The 13,755-nt window shown below is 41.2% G+C and overlaps 2 protein-coding genes and 1 long non-coding RNA gene across 7 annotated transcripts; 1 reads left to right on the top strand and 2 right to left on the bottom strand.

The window, feature by feature from the left end:
- Nucleotides 1-12: 12 nt before the first annotated feature.
- On the bottom strand, nucleotides 13-2,175 carry LOC114869516 (uncharacterized). Its single transcript, XR_003788165.3, has 3 exons — nucleotides 2,129-2,175; nucleotides 1,422-1,568; nucleotides 13-590 (listed from the first exon to the last, which is right to left on the bottom strand). It is a non-coding gene; the product is annotated as an uncharacterized LOC114869516 (long non-coding RNA).
- Nucleotides 2,137-9,181, top strand: srrt (serrate RNA effector molecule homolog (Arabidopsis)). 3 transcript variants are annotated; one of them, XM_029173797.2, is made up of 20 exons: nucleotides 2,137-2,261; nucleotides 2,884-3,004; nucleotides 3,153-3,281; nucleotides 3,353-3,499; nucleotides 3,675-3,863; nucleotides 5,346-5,515; nucleotides 5,653-5,837; nucleotides 5,905-6,015; nucleotides 6,101-6,254; nucleotides 6,351-6,496; nucleotides 6,594-6,655; nucleotides 6,741-6,819; nucleotides 7,069-7,260; nucleotides 7,373-7,543; nucleotides 7,655-7,808; nucleotides 7,890-8,083; nucleotides 8,240-8,396; nucleotides 8,525-8,617; nucleotides 8,731-8,841; nucleotides 8,975-9,181. In XM_029173797.2, exons 2-19 carry the CDS (start codon nucleotides 2,886-2,888, stop codon nucleotides 8,832-8,834), a joined length of 2,556 nt encoding a protein of 851 aa, XP_029029630.1. In that variant the 5' UTR covers nucleotides 2,137-2,261; nucleotides 2,884-2,885; the 3' UTR covers nucleotides 8,835-8,841; nucleotides 8,975-9,181. The 3 variants fall into 3 exon arrangements, with proteins under 3 accessions (XP_029029630.1, XP_029029628.1, XP_029029629.1); XM_029173795.2 differs by having other exon boundaries at nucleotides 8,731-8,830; XM_029173796.2 differs by having other exon boundaries at nucleotides 8,240-8,390; nucleotides 8,731-8,830.
- A 6-nt stretch (nucleotides 9,182-9,187) lies between these two features.
- Nucleotides 9,188-13,740, bottom strand: mogat3b (monoacylglycerol O-acyltransferase 3b). 3 transcript variants are annotated; one of them, XM_029173802.3, is made up of 9 exons: nucleotides 12,854-13,740; nucleotides 12,429-12,771; nucleotides 11,545-11,635; nucleotides 11,304-11,411; nucleotides 10,992-11,062; nucleotides 10,475-10,679; nucleotides 10,197-10,371; nucleotides 9,915-10,099; nucleotides 9,188-9,837 (listed from the first exon to the last, which is right to left on the bottom strand). In XM_029173802.3, the coding sequence occupies exons 2-9, from the start codon at nucleotides 12,429-12,431 to the stop codon at nucleotides 9,683-9,685; spliced, it is 993 nt and encodes a 330-aa protein (XP_029029635.1). In that variant the 5' UTR covers nucleotides 12,432-12,771; nucleotides 12,854-13,740; the 3' UTR covers nucleotides 9,188-9,682. The 3 variants fall into 3 exon arrangements, with proteins under 3 accessions (XP_029029635.1, XP_055370544.1, XP_029029637.1); XM_055514569.1 differs by having other exon boundaries at nucleotides 12,429-12,507; nucleotides 12,615-13,740; XM_029173804.3 differs by having other exon boundaries at nucleotides 11,996-13,740.
- Between the last annotated feature and the right edge of the window lie 15 nt (nucleotides 13,741-13,755).

The following is a 13,755-nucleotide window of genomic DNA, read 5'->3' on the forward strand; positions in this document are numbered from 1 at the left end:
TTATTCATACAATTTCATAATTCTCACTTGGCTGCATGCCACTGTGTCCAGATGTTCACAATCTCTGAGTGTCTGTTACATTATTTCAAAATGAAAAAAAGGACACACGAGTGATGTGTCGTGTTTGCACCATGAAAGGTAAAAAGATTTTTTAGTTTGATAATTTTCTTTTTCTTCTAGTGTTCTGAGCAACAGTAGCTGGAGGTGTTTTAATAATGAAAGGACTAAGCTTCTCTAACATCATGGTTCACCTGAGAAAATCTTCAGCTAATTAATTCATGATCTTGGAGCTTATTGGCATGAGCTTCATAGTAACTCATTAGAGCGGGACCCCCTGCAGAATCTAGTGTTTTCAGGTTTTATTACACCCATCGCTGAATGCCCCACCATAGCACAATGACGCCTCCATATACTGCTGCCATGTGCAATTTCTGTGTATAACATTTGTCATATCTTCTTCAACGAATATATAATCAGTTTCCATGTAATCAGTAAGGTGTGCTATTATCGAATCAAGCAATGTGTAAACATCACTGATGGTTGGTCAAGTATCTGAGCGTAAAACTTCCCTGGCTCTTTGGTGACGTGGGCTGTAAAGAGACGAGAGGAGACTTAGTAACACGCATAGCTGATGAATTGAGTCTGTTTAATCCTTTCTAACAAGCTCTATTCACTTTCACATTTCATGTGTCTTTAATCACATGACCTGCTGCTTTGGATAAAGGCTCATTCACTTTTGAGCAGAATAAACCTTTTTATTACTTTAAATATCAGAAGCTGATTAGCCATTAAAGGGTATGAGTGCACTACTGTATAGGCTCAGCAGTTTCATCCATGCAGGCTAAGAAATAAATACTATTACACAGTGACATGACATCATATAAGTGACAGAGAGAAGCTTTAAAAGGTCATTCTTCATGTAAAAGACAGAGCCAGCATTTGGTGTGATATTTTCAGAAAGATGTCATCATATACTTTGACCCTGAGATCATGTTTCTTGCTCTTTTTGGCTTTATCTTTATTTGCACCACTGGATTCCAAAGACACTCCTCAACATGACAATAAGGTGAGGGAATAAATGTCATATCTGTTGTATACTGTATGGAATATTTTGTCTACTTTTGTATCTGAAATTTCAGTTGATGACGCTTTTGTTGATTTAGGTTTTGGTTTTTGAATGTCAAATGAAAATAAAATTTAAAGCCATTTTAGTTTAAAGGTATTTTAAAGGTCAGTGGCATTTAGAAACATCTGTTAAATATGATTTGATTCTGTTTGTCTGCTGACACTACATTTGTGTAGTAATGCAATGAAATCAGATTACCTTACTTTTTATGTTCAGTAAGTAAACTGAATTAGTGTCCAAAATAAAAAGGAAATACCCCTTTACATATTTATAGGGAGTTCTGGACAGTCCGTACCGTCTCATTGCCAGTCCATTTGAAGCCGACGCACCTGGAGGAAGCTTTTCATTTGGATCCAGAGATGACCAATCCTTCCCACAGGTGGAATCTGCATTTATCATGGAGGATGAAGCGCAGACGACTCAAGTGTGGCCACTCAGGATCCTGGATTACATGCGGCACCAGTTGAGGTTCAGGGGAAGGACAAAGAAAAGCATGAAAATATAATATTATGGAAAATTAAACCTAAATGAAATTACTCTATCTAGAGATTACTCTATTAAAATATTAAATACACATTTTGTTTACTGTCATTTTTAAAGCAGTTAATAACAATTGGCGGTTATTGAGGCGAGTGTAGTTTTTTTTAGGTTTCCATGTAAGTAGTCATTTTAACTATTTTTTATTGTCAAAGTTATTATTGTAAAGCAAAGTATGGTCATCCAAACCATCACCATTTTCAATAATATTTATATTTTCTTTGAAAACTGTTCTTAAGCTCACTACTTCGTCTAACATGAACAGATTGAGGTGGTGTGTTTTTAAAATGATGGACTGTACATCTGTGATATTGAGATGTATTAGAAATACTGTAGAAACAAAAGAACTGCATATTAAATTAGCAGGTAAGCCAATTAGATATATAACTTATACTTTGGGACTGATTTATCCAAATATATATAATGCAAATTTCCTGGAGCTATAGGCAATCGTGCCATACTCACTTAGCGCCTGTAGGTGGCGGTAAATCTCGGAGTTGTTGTTTGCGGACCTGTGTCCAACATCAGGTAGAAGAAGAAGACAAAGGCGAGCGGAGAAGAAGACGGTACACGATTAACGTCCAAAATACTCTACCAGGTAGTAAACTGCTTTTCTGGGTCATATTTTGTGAAACCAACAAAACGCAAGTCATTGTCTTATTTGTGAAACGATTGTATTGTTGCATAGGATTCATTAAGATACACAAATTTTAGCTTAGGTAGATTTGCTAATGTTAGCATATTAGCGAACGCAGCATTGTTAGCAGCTAAGCTAATGTTAACCAATAACACAATCACAAAGGCTATATTTACAACAGATTGTTGTCTGGGTTGTTTTGTCTTAAAACGCTATATATTTATGTTCGTATACATCTTCGTGTTGTAAAGACGAAGCACATACACAGCAGAACCTCAGTATTTCACACTCCACGCTAGCCGTCCATCTGCAGGCCACTTCTTTATCCTAATGCGTTGCTTATTGCTCCTCTTCATGATACTTAAATCTCCATGAATCATTTGAAGAACCTCTTCGAACATTACAAGTTCAAATAAGAAAGTTGATCATTTAAACGGAAATTGCTAAATTAAGAAAAGTGGTGTCTTTTGTTGCCAGGCTCATCAGTAATATTTACAAGCAAATTTGTACAGGATTTAAGTTTTTATATAAATTTACACTAAACACCTAAGTATTATTAAAATAGTTTTTTTTTAATTCTTAGAGATGGGAGATAGTGATGATGAGTATGATCGCAGAAGAAGGGACAAATTCAGACGGGAGCGAAGCGACTATGACCGTTCAAGGGAGAGAGAAGACCGACGTAGAGATGACTGGAATGAAAGGTAAGACATGGACACGGGAAAGAGCATCTAATTAAGTATTGTTCCAAGAAACCATTAAGGAAGTATTTAGTAAAAATAACTAAAGTAGGAGATTAGTAAGTATTCTAGTTTTGTTTCTTAATTCACTTGCTCTCTTGCTTTCCCCAAGGGAATGGGACAGGGGCAGAGAACGGCGTAGTCGTGGAGAGTACCGGGATTATGACAGGGGGCGGAGGGAGAGATTCAGCCCACCCAGACACGACATGAGTCCCCAGCAAAAACGCATGAGAAGAGACTGGTATGACTAGCAGCAACACTGGTCCACACAATTAGTATTGTCTGGTGCTTATCCTCATCTGTTCTTGTCAGGGATGACCATGGTGGAGACCCCTATCGAGGGGGATATGATTTGGGTTACAGTGGTGGAGGAGGACCCAGCTATGGTCCCCCACAGCACTGGGGACATCCTGATATGCACTTAATGCAGCCGCATCATGGCATCCCAATTCAAGCAAGGTAAGGGCATGAAATCAAAATTGAATGAGTTCGATCTTTGAACACAAATGCATACATTTTTATAATAATCTAGTGTTACTGCACTAATTATTTCAGAACTTGATAAGTTATAAAATAGGAAAAGTTACTTACTGGTGTGTCCAGAATTCCACCTAACTTGTATGTCTTTCATTAGGCTTGGTAACATTCATGACTTGGATTTGGGTCCTCCCCCTCCTATAATGAAGACCTTCAAGGAGTTTCTGCTGTCTCTTGATGATTCTGTGGATGAGACTGAGGCAGTCAAACGCTACAATGAGTACAAGATTGACTTCCGCCGACAGCAGATGCAGGACTTCTTTTTGGCTCATAAAGATGAAGAGTGGTACGATCTCAGTTGCTTTTACTACAAATTCTTCACTTTTTTGTTATTAGTTATAATGTAGCATTAGAATTGTAACCGGTTTTGTAATTTATTTCCTTTGACTTTTGAAAAGTGAGTATTTTAGACATAATTGCCTTTTTACCAACAATCTATTAGGTTGAGCCTGGGCCTATTTCTCACTTATAATGGTACATGGATATAGTATTAAATTAATAATAGTAAAGTAAAAAAGTGTAACCCTTGAAAGCAAAGGGACTCGTTCCTTTCAAATTAAATGTTTTGACATATTTGCCAGTCGTCCCATGCACTTAGGACCAGGCTCACAGTTTGTTACTAAGGGTGTTTGTTGCAGGGCATGTGGTTTATTAAAGAAGAAAATCAACCCAAGCTTTACTCTTAGAGTGGATATGGATTTGCATGCATTTTAGCATTCTAACATTCATAGCAGTGTAACAGCCCAGTCTCCTTTACTGAGTTGTGCAATGAATCAATATTGCTGGCATCTGTAAAATTGGTTCTCATAAACGGTGAAAGATTTGTGACAGGTTCTCCTTGTGCTCAGTAACCTGTAGCTTTGACCAAAAACTTATAACATACATCATTTGGGTGGATTTTTTTCATAAATTTGCTAAGAGTCTCAGTAAAGTCTGTTAATGCCTATTACACTTGTTTCACAGGTATGCAATTTGTTCTGTTTTGACATAACCTGTTTTTCCTCCCCGTCACTCCCACTACTACGGTGACAACGTTCTGTTTTTGAAGATGAGAAAACGTGGAAGTCATCCGCAAGAATCGGTTTTAGACAGCAAGGGCATGCACTGCGCACAATGCAGTTGCTCTTAGACACACAGTAACAGGGATTTTAGATAGATAGTCAAACAGTTTTCCATGAGTGGAGATTTTTTTTTTGTTTAATGCTTTTTCGACACTATTTTCTTTTCTTATTTGGATCAAATCCAATTCCAAATCCGAGTTTGTGTGTATACAGACACACCATTCTGGTGAAGTGGAGCGCATTTTCACAGAAGATACCCCTCTCTGTATTTATTTGTTATTAAACTGGCAGAACAAAAGGTAACTGTAGTCCACACAATGATAATCATTTGTATTTTCAAATTCTGCATATGTGAATGCTTAATTTAAATCTCTCTTATTTTTTCTGTTTTTTTAGTTTTTGGTGTCTTAATTTTTTATGTTGTGCAAAAATTAGTAATTGTTGTGATCTGAGTCAAAACAACTGGGCCTTACGAAATACAGGAATCAGTCTTGAATATAATGGTCTGAGTACTGTTGATACAGTCCTTTTTTTTAGTTTAATTTAAAAAAAAATCTTTCTTGTTAAAATGTTTTTTTAAGCAAGGTGCAAATATTTCTCACTGCAAAATATCTGAATATAATCTACCTCCTCTAACTTACATTTTGATCATCCCAACCCCCATCATTCCCTTCCCACTTTTTTGTGGACCCCAACTCTGGAAACAGGTTTAGGACCAAATATCACCCGGATGAGACCAGTCGACTTAAGGCAGAGGCCCAGAGTGCCCTGCAAAACCGCCTGAATGTCTTCACCTTTCTGATGGAGAATAGTTGGTTTGATAATGTCTCCCTGGAGATAGATCAGACCCCAGCCATCATTCGAGTTCTCGATGCAGGTGAGGCCCCCAACATAAATATTGGTGATGTGGATTTGGCCTCTATTGTTGTGTAGCTATGAATAAAGTGTAGAAGTTAAGTAAAAGAGTTGTCATTTGTTGTTATCTGAACCATACCCTTTTTTTCTTTGCTTTAGCTGTGATTAAGATGGAAGGAGGGACAGATCATGATCTTCGCATCTTGGATATGCCATCTGAAGAAGAGGAGGAGAAGGAAAAAGCAGCCTCTGCTTCAGCAGGTTCTGAACCTCTCAAGAGGGAAGACATCAAAGGCTTGGATGGTGACCGCAAGCCCTCAGTAGAAAAAGACAAAAATGAGAAGGTATGTTTTGTTCTTTGTCAGCAGAGATTTTATGGTGCTGAGTTTTTGACAGTAAACTTTGCTGCAGGAGGAGAGTGACTCTGCCAACACTGAAAAGACTGCTGCAGCCGAAGGGGATGGTTCAAAAGAAGAGGCTGAGAAACAAACAGCCAAAGATGAAATGCCTGAACCCAAGAAGGTTAGTGTAGTTTTCATTATTGAACATATTTGCTAGCAAGCAGCTGAAGCAAACCAAATGTTTTCAAATTTTTAATTATCGTCAGAGGAGAAAGAGGAAGCGCAGTGGTGACAGTGACGATGAAGGCAGCGCCTCAGAGAGCGACTCTGACTCAGATTCAGACTCAAACTCTAACTGCTCTGACAAATCTGCGAAGAATGAAGTTGAAGACAAGGATGAAGACGAAGAGGAGGGTGAAGGTGAGTGAAGTGACATCTGGCTTGTAATGCCTGGTTACCCTAGATTCTAAATTCACCATTTTCTCCCATAATTTTTTTCCCTGTGTAATGGTAAAGAGGAGAAACCAAAGAATTCTGAAGAGGAGAAGAAGGAAGAAAAGAAGCCTAAAGATGACTCTCCCAGACCTCGGCCTCTTCACAGGACTTGTTCTTTGTTTATGAGGAGCATTGCTCCCACCATCTCCAAGGCTGAGATTATAGCTGTGAGTTGAACACTGGAAGCAATAAAAAAATAGGTATAAATTATAGTTTGTGCGTTGTATCTGTTGAAACTAAATATGTGATGTTTTGGTTTTTCAGCTTTGTCGGCGCTTTCCGGGATTTTTGCGTGTTTGCTTATCTGACCCCCACCCAGAACGGAGGTAGGTTTTCCCTGAAAATGTTGGTTCCATTCTCAAAGTCACAAGTTGTTTGAAGCAAAAAAAATGACACGATTTACATTTGCAGGTTTTTCAGGCGTTGTTGGGTAACATTTGATCGTAGTGTCAACATCAAAGAGATTTGCTGGAACCTTCAGAACATTCGAGTAAGTCCACCAGTTTCTGCGTTTGACACTCATTTGGGTTCAAATGTGTTTGTGTTGATAGTGAGGTACTAAATTTGTATATATTTAAACCAGAGTGCTGCTATAAGATGTCCTGTTGTCATAAAAAATCCAGGTCCTAAAAATGTTTTTTTCTTAGTTTGTCACTTTATCTAAAAGCCCTTTGTGCCTTTTTAGAGTTTATGTAAACGCCTAAGCTGCCGTGAACACCATTATGTCTTTTCTTCACAGCTGCGAGACTGTGAGTTAGCACCAGGGGTGAACAGGGACCTGGCTCGGAGGGTGCGTAATGTTAATGGCATCACTCAGCACAAGCAGGTGCTCCGCAATGACATCAAGCTGGCTGCCAAGCTCATCCATGCTTTGGATGAGAAAGGAGATCTGTGGAGCCACAAGTCCCAAGAAGAGAGGCAGAGCACCGAGGTACAGTACTGATGGTGTACTGGTTATTGTGGTCACCTCACAGTCAGAAGGACCTGTTATAGATGAATGTTCCCAAATTGTGTTACTCAACTTTTGTTTGCAATTCCAAAAGCTGCCAGCTCAGAACCCCATCTTGAAGAACATCACAGATTATCTCATAGAGGAGGTGAGCGCTGAGGAGGAGGAACTTTTGGGCTCTGGCAGTGGGATGGATCCTGAAGAGGGCATCAAAGAAGGAAACCCTGCAGAGATAACTGTGGAACGCGATGAAAAGCTAGTCAAGGTTTGACTTCTACAGTTATGTGACGAATTGTGAATTTGCTTGCAGCACAACTGTATTTGTATACTTGAAGTATTTCTTAATCACTTCTGTTTGTTGTATATTTCATTCCAGGTTTTAGATCGTCTGCTCTTGTACCTGCGTATTGTCCATTCAATTGATTACTATAACTCCTGTGAATACCCCAGTGAGGATGAAATGCCCAACCGCTGTGGCATGATCCATGTTCGGGGACCCATTCCTCCAAACCGCATTACACACGGAGAGGGTCAGTGTTTCTCCTGTTTTTATTTCTAGCGTGTTTTGTTTTATGTATGCTTTTTTTTTAAACTGCTCCTTCTTCTATTAGTTCAACAATGGCAGAAGATGATGGAGGAGAAGCTGAGTCCCTTATTCAGTTTAAAAGAAATCTTATCTGATGACGAGGCGGGGAAGATGGGCCGCAAGGATCCTGATGAGGAGGTGGAGAAGTTTGTGTTGGCCAACACTCAGGAGCTGGGGAAGGACAAATGGCTCTGCCCACTGAGTGGCAAGAAATTTAAGGTGAGTTGGAGAAGCTCTTAGAGCCAAGTAATTTGCGTTATATATAATATAATGTTTTGAAAGGTTTGCAGGTCTGGGTGGATGACGTCTTTCTTGTATTTCTGTTACTACATATTTGAATGTATTAACACCTTAGCTTTTCTAATTCATCTCCAGGGGCCAGAATTTGTAAGGAAGCACATCCTGAACAAGCACGGTGACAAAATTGAAGAAGTGAAAAAGGAAGTGGCATTTTTCAATAATTTCCTAATGGACGCTAAGAGACCGTCGCTGCCAGAGATGAAACTTCCACCTCTTCCCATTCCAGGTCAAGGTTGTCCCATTTCTGTTTGAGTCACTCAGACACTGGAGAAGTGGATCATTTGCACCGAACTGTCAATAACCATATTTTTCTCGAAATTAAATGCTCAAAACTCTCCCCCTGTTGTTTTCTTTCTACAGGTTTGCTTTCGCCCACCTTGCCATTTCCTCCTCAAGGTCCTCAGGGTCCGTTGGGCTTTGGGCAGCCTCGTCCACCACTCATGGGCTATGGAGGTATTTTCACTCACTCTTAGGCCAGTGCAAACAGACAAAGGTGCCCTAGAGGGGGACCCTATCTCAGCCGTAAGACCTGGTACTCTGTGTTGATGTTGACTTGTATGTTTCAGGCGGACCTCCCTACCCCCCCAACCAGTACGGAGGAGGTAGAGGAAACTATGACAGCTTCCGTGGGCAAGGTGGCTACCTGGGGAAGCCACGCAACATCAGGTGAGACCACTGTACGTGTGATCCTTACTTAGCAACGAGCACTTTGTGTTCTACTTTTTGTATATTTTTTTTAAGATAAAAAAGTATTCCTGTTCTTCTTTCATGGGTTTTTGTTTTTCCTTTCTGCACACTCAACCATCCTAGAATGTCACGAGGTGATCCACGCAACATCATTGAATATCGTGACCTGGATGCCCCAGATGATATGGACTTCTTTTAGAAGGTCCACTCTGTCCTTTCAGTCTTAAATCTTTACCAGTCAGTTTTCTTTTTAAAATTTTCATTGTCTAAAGGGTGCAAACAGGGGCTGTAAACATGTTTCTCAATAAAGTTGTGACCTCATTAAATGAATGTCTTACATGTTGTCTTGTTTATTATAATTGTAGTGTCAAAAGCAAGCTCCTCCCGTTAAGAATAAAAGATGGTGTGAGGAATTGTTTCCCTCTACTGGGTGAATGGTTGAATTGCATACATGGGTTACTGCATATACTCTGCTTCAGAATCATACATGTATAAACATCTGGGTAGAATTAAAAGCCAAAAGAATGAATGTGAACACATTTTGAAATAAGCAGCAAGTTATTATTGAAGCATGCTGACTTTTATCACAAATATCACATTAAATATAGCAAACCAATACATTATCAACATTTACTGTTCAGAGAATTGAGTTGCATGCTAATTATTTGCAGCACACATTCACAATATTTTCAAATATAGGCACAAGTGAAGTAAAGAGGACACAGAAACCTGTGACATCAGATCTGTTGTTGCCAGTCCATCGTTTCACATCATTCTGGCAAAGCCCATTCAAAAGCAGGAGAAGACAAAGTTCATGATGAAGTGAAATATCTAGATGATCTGAAGCTTGTGACTTTCAGAAAGTCCACATTTGACCTTGTATTCGTGGAATAACTTGGACAGCGCCTCCATGTAAAGTCCGTGATAGTGGTCGACCTCTTCCTCGGTGGGCGCCATGCGCTTTGGCACCGAGATGGGACGTCCCACTGGAAGAATCAGAGAATAAAACTAGCTGTGCAGCACATTATAATGGAAATAATAATGGAAATACTGACATACTCACCAACGGTTGTTACTGGACTTCTGTAGGGCAGGAGTAAAAAGTGCTCGCCGGCGAATAGACATGGGGCAAAACCCATAATCTTTTTAAACAGGTCCTGCAACCTGCGACCCAGACTTCCCTCAGAGAAAATCACCTGCTTAAACAGTTCATTCTCCCCGAAAGAGTAAACCGGCACCAGATCAGCCCTGTGGATTATCATCGGACATTAAAGCAGAGCATCCAGTAGTGGTCAACCTGCCATATGTTAATGCTGTGACATCCAGTTTTTTCAAGCGTTCTCACCCAAACTCCAGGGCCACTCTGACAAATCCTTTTCTGTCCTTCACAACTACCGTGTTAACTCCAGGAGCGGATGCCAGAGACTCGGCAGCACCCCCTATCACGATCACCACTGCGTTTCCTTGGCCATTTTTAGAAAGGAGACGGGCAAGACTTGGTTTGCTGACAGGGCAAAGGCCTAGTCACACAAAGAAGGTGGTGCTGAAATCTCAGGTCAGCATCTGCTGTAAACTCTGATTTCACCTGTTATTCATCATCAATTGTGAAAGTGCATTCTTCACCTGCACTCATGATGTACTCCCTGAAGAGCGGGATCCTGAAGAGTCCAGCCAGGATCGCAAGCGTGGGTCGCACCCCGGGGAATGTCTCGGCAAAGCCGCCCCCCTCCGTGCTGAAGCAGGAAAAGGCTCCAACGCACATGATGCCATGTGGATGAGAGCCCAAGATGTAGTTTTTGTTTGGGCTCAGCTCAGCTGTCTTCACCAGCTGAGCAAGAGGAGGGGACGCAGCGTTTAAAAACAACATGCTTCAGTGAGTCATGTGGCTCAATGAGTTTAGTCCAGAGTCTTTAATGGAGTTAATGAACTAGTCGTTACAGGATCGATGCAGATTAGCTTCAAAATAAAATAAACGTAAATAAAACAAGATTTGAGAGGATGTGGACGTCTGCTGTGTGTCTAACTTCCTGCCAATAAATTTGGGTTTAGAAATGCTTCTGCTTGGAAACTAACTTAAAGAGATGATGAGGATGAGAATCCTATGCAGGCGTTACAGTATATGATGCCAAATGAAACTTACTTTGACTGGGAAAAAGTCTCTGAAATGCTCCCATACCCTCCACTTCCTCACAAACACTGTTCTCCGGCTCCCTGATGGAGACGATACAGATGTTTGAAAGAGTTTGAGCTCGTCCCAATTTCACACTAAGAACTACGGTGACTGTATAAATTAGAAATGAATATTTTATTACATGCTAATTGTAACACTGCGTTTTTACAGTTCATGTGCAAAAACGAACGTAAGCGGTGTCCCACTTTGAAACGGCACAGGTAGAACAGCGGCATCGGTCGGTAGCACATGATCCGTGCACAAATGTGGAACGAGCTTTACCTGTTTCAGGCGTTTGCCAGTCGATCACCAGCCACATGAAGTACAGAGTGCAGAGCGGCCACAGCGAGGTGAACATTAAACACACCATTAAGATATAACACGCCAGGCCTAGGGTTCCATGTGAAGCGCGGCGGGTTGGACGTCACGGCAGGTTTTATGATGGGGCACAAGGAACAGTGCGTCAGGTTCAGTGGGTCAAGAGCGGCTGATGTGCGTGCACCAGGCAGACTGGGGATCTTACCGAGGAAGATGAAGCTCAGCACCCACTGCAGAACACTTACTGCCTCTAGAAACTCCTTCCACTGAGACTTCTCCTTAGGCATCCCTGCAACCTGAAGGCAACAATATCCCTTCTCAGCTACTGTATCGACCACATTTTGAACCGTGCTCCTCCTAATTAAAGTTCTGGAAACTTGAACGTCAGTGCTTCAGAGTTGCCTGATTTCACGCATGGGGACATTTATAATAGATGTGCGTGATCAGATTGCATTAGCTTGTGTTTGGAATCTTCCTTGTGGGGAGACACAGGCAGGCGGCAGCTGATCAAATGACTTACTTGTGAGCACGCTAACAGGCAAATGCAACTTTGTCAGTCAAGCCGGGAAACCACACGACACCGTCGGCAAGTAAATGCTAAAACCATAAAAGCCCTTTTATGATCCTTGTGCTGAGCATAAAATATAATACTTTACCTTTTAGCGGACTGTATTCCACAGTGAATTTGAATGGATGCAGTGTATCCAGTTCAGGAAAATCTCAATATGCAGTGTGTACTTTGATCTGGTCATGTAAAGCTGCTGATAACAGATCCACTCCCCCCAATACTCTGACACAAGCAGTGCCACAGATAAACATGATAACGTTTCATAGTTGTATACTCATTATGTTGGCTCTTTGTACAGTAGCATTTACACGCACTGCTACATCAGTCCTAATCACATCTTTGTTGTGTGTCGTGTCTCTTTTGTTCATTTTAGTGGCTACAAACATTGCAGGTCCAACTGAGTCACTGTTAACAACAAAACAGTGGGAGCATGTACATAAAACACACTCTGCTGTTCATTTCAAGCGTTATACGTCATGCTCACATAAACACTGATTAAATGACCATTATGGTTAAATTACCATTAATGAAGCGAAGACACACAGGTGTCTTCAGTTAGCCTGGCTAATTGGTCCTCGTGTCAGGTGGGCGGGGCGATGACTGGAATGACGTCATGGTGAAAAAAATATCACAGTCTTGCCTTGGGGGAACCAGGAGGGAAATAAGTCAGCATAGGCTGTGGGAGATGTCAATTAAGTGAAGTTTACCCACGCCCACAGCAGCAGAATTAGGCAGCTTGATAGAAAACACCCGCGTGGACGGACTGTTGGTGGCAAAACAGCCGAGGAGCCGCTCCACTGCTAAAAACTGGGACAGTAACACACAGAGGTTGAACCCGCGGCCCGATCGAGCTCTCCTGTAAATCTGGTAACATAAAAAGAGAGATAAGAGAAGTGGAAGGAGTCGATGAAATATTTACATGTAGACTTTGGATTCACAGACATACGTTGACCTCTGCACGGCGCTACGGCCGCTGCAGCTGCTGGCAGTGAGAGTCCAAAGATTAAATCGATTAGAGGGAAGCGCTTCTCAGGAGGCAGAGCAACTAATCTCTGTCTGGGTTATTAAAACGCCGCGATTCACTCACACCTGTCTAATCTCCCACAGACCTTAGGGGGCGTGTCAGCCCCTCGCTGCGTTGGCCAGCTGGTCACGTGACCCCTGTAGTAGCCTGTGTAAATAAAGACGTAAAAGCAACATGTTATCACTAAATGTTTCTCTTTTTAAGAAAAGGTTAGTCTGAATAGGTCACTGTTTTCTATTTTTTTTTTTTATTATTTTTTTGCACAGTAAGGATATTTTTTTGTGTCTTCCACTTAGATGACAGTCAGATGATACAGATACCAACTGTATAAATATTCATGCAGGGACTTACCCTACTTGGCATTGACAGTACTCAGAGACGGGTTTATGTGGAGATTATTTCATACTAAATTGTTTATCCGCCATTACCTCACAGTAACTGTCCCACAGCCTTTAATACCTCCACATGTAACGTCTCTGCTTTGTGTTTTAGCAAAGGCGACTTGTTGGAGGAGGCTTTTCTAAACCATTCCCTCATTCGAAGTCCGCTGCCGAACGCTTTGCTTAATATCAACCGGAGGAAATTTCATTTCAGCCTATTTCAGCAGTCTGCCGATAACAGCAAAGATAACAACAGCCTCGTTGCATTCAGATCCACCTCTGGTGCTTTTTTTTTTCCTTGAAAAAACAAACAACCGCCGGTCTGCTCTCTGGAAGTCTAGTATGAATATTAATATGGATGCAAATGCACAGTGAGGATGCCCAGCGCTTGAACCAACACAGCGCGGTGATAGCTGCGCATTTTTGTTTTGACTTGCGCCCCCC

The sequence above is a fragment of the Betta splendens genome, chromosome 14 (genome assembly GCF_900634795.4).
Source record: "Betta splendens chromosome 14, fBetSpl5.4, whole genome shotgun sequence".
Lineage (NCBI taxonomy): Eukaryota > Metazoa > Chordata > Actinopteri > Anabantiformes > Osphronemidae > Betta > Betta splendens.

Excerpts from the sequence above, each read along its gene's own strand:
- srrt (XM_029173795.2), top strand. The coding sequence starts at position 2,886 with ATGGGAGATAGTGATGATGAGTATGATCGCAGAAGAAGGGACAAATTC. Across the intron at positions 5,838-5,904 it reads AAAAAGACAAAAATGAGAAG|GAGGAGAGTGACTCTGCCAA; the intron begins GTATGTTTTGTT and ends ACTTTGCTGCAG. Across the intron at positions 8,397-8,524 it reads TCTTCCCATTCCAGGTCAAG|GTTTGCTTTCGCCCACCTTG; the intron begins GTTGTCCCATTT and ends TTCTTTCTACAG.
- mogat3b (XM_029173802.3), bottom strand. Across the intron at positions 10,372-10,474 it reads GGAGTACATCATGAGTGCAG|GCCTTTGCCCTGTCAGCAAA; the intron begins GTGAAGAATGCA and ends TTGTGTGACTAG. Across the intron at positions 10,100-10,196 it reads AGAGTGGCCCTGGAGTTTGG|GGCTGATCTGGTGCCGGTTT; the intron begins GTGAGAACGCTT and ends GATAATCCACAG.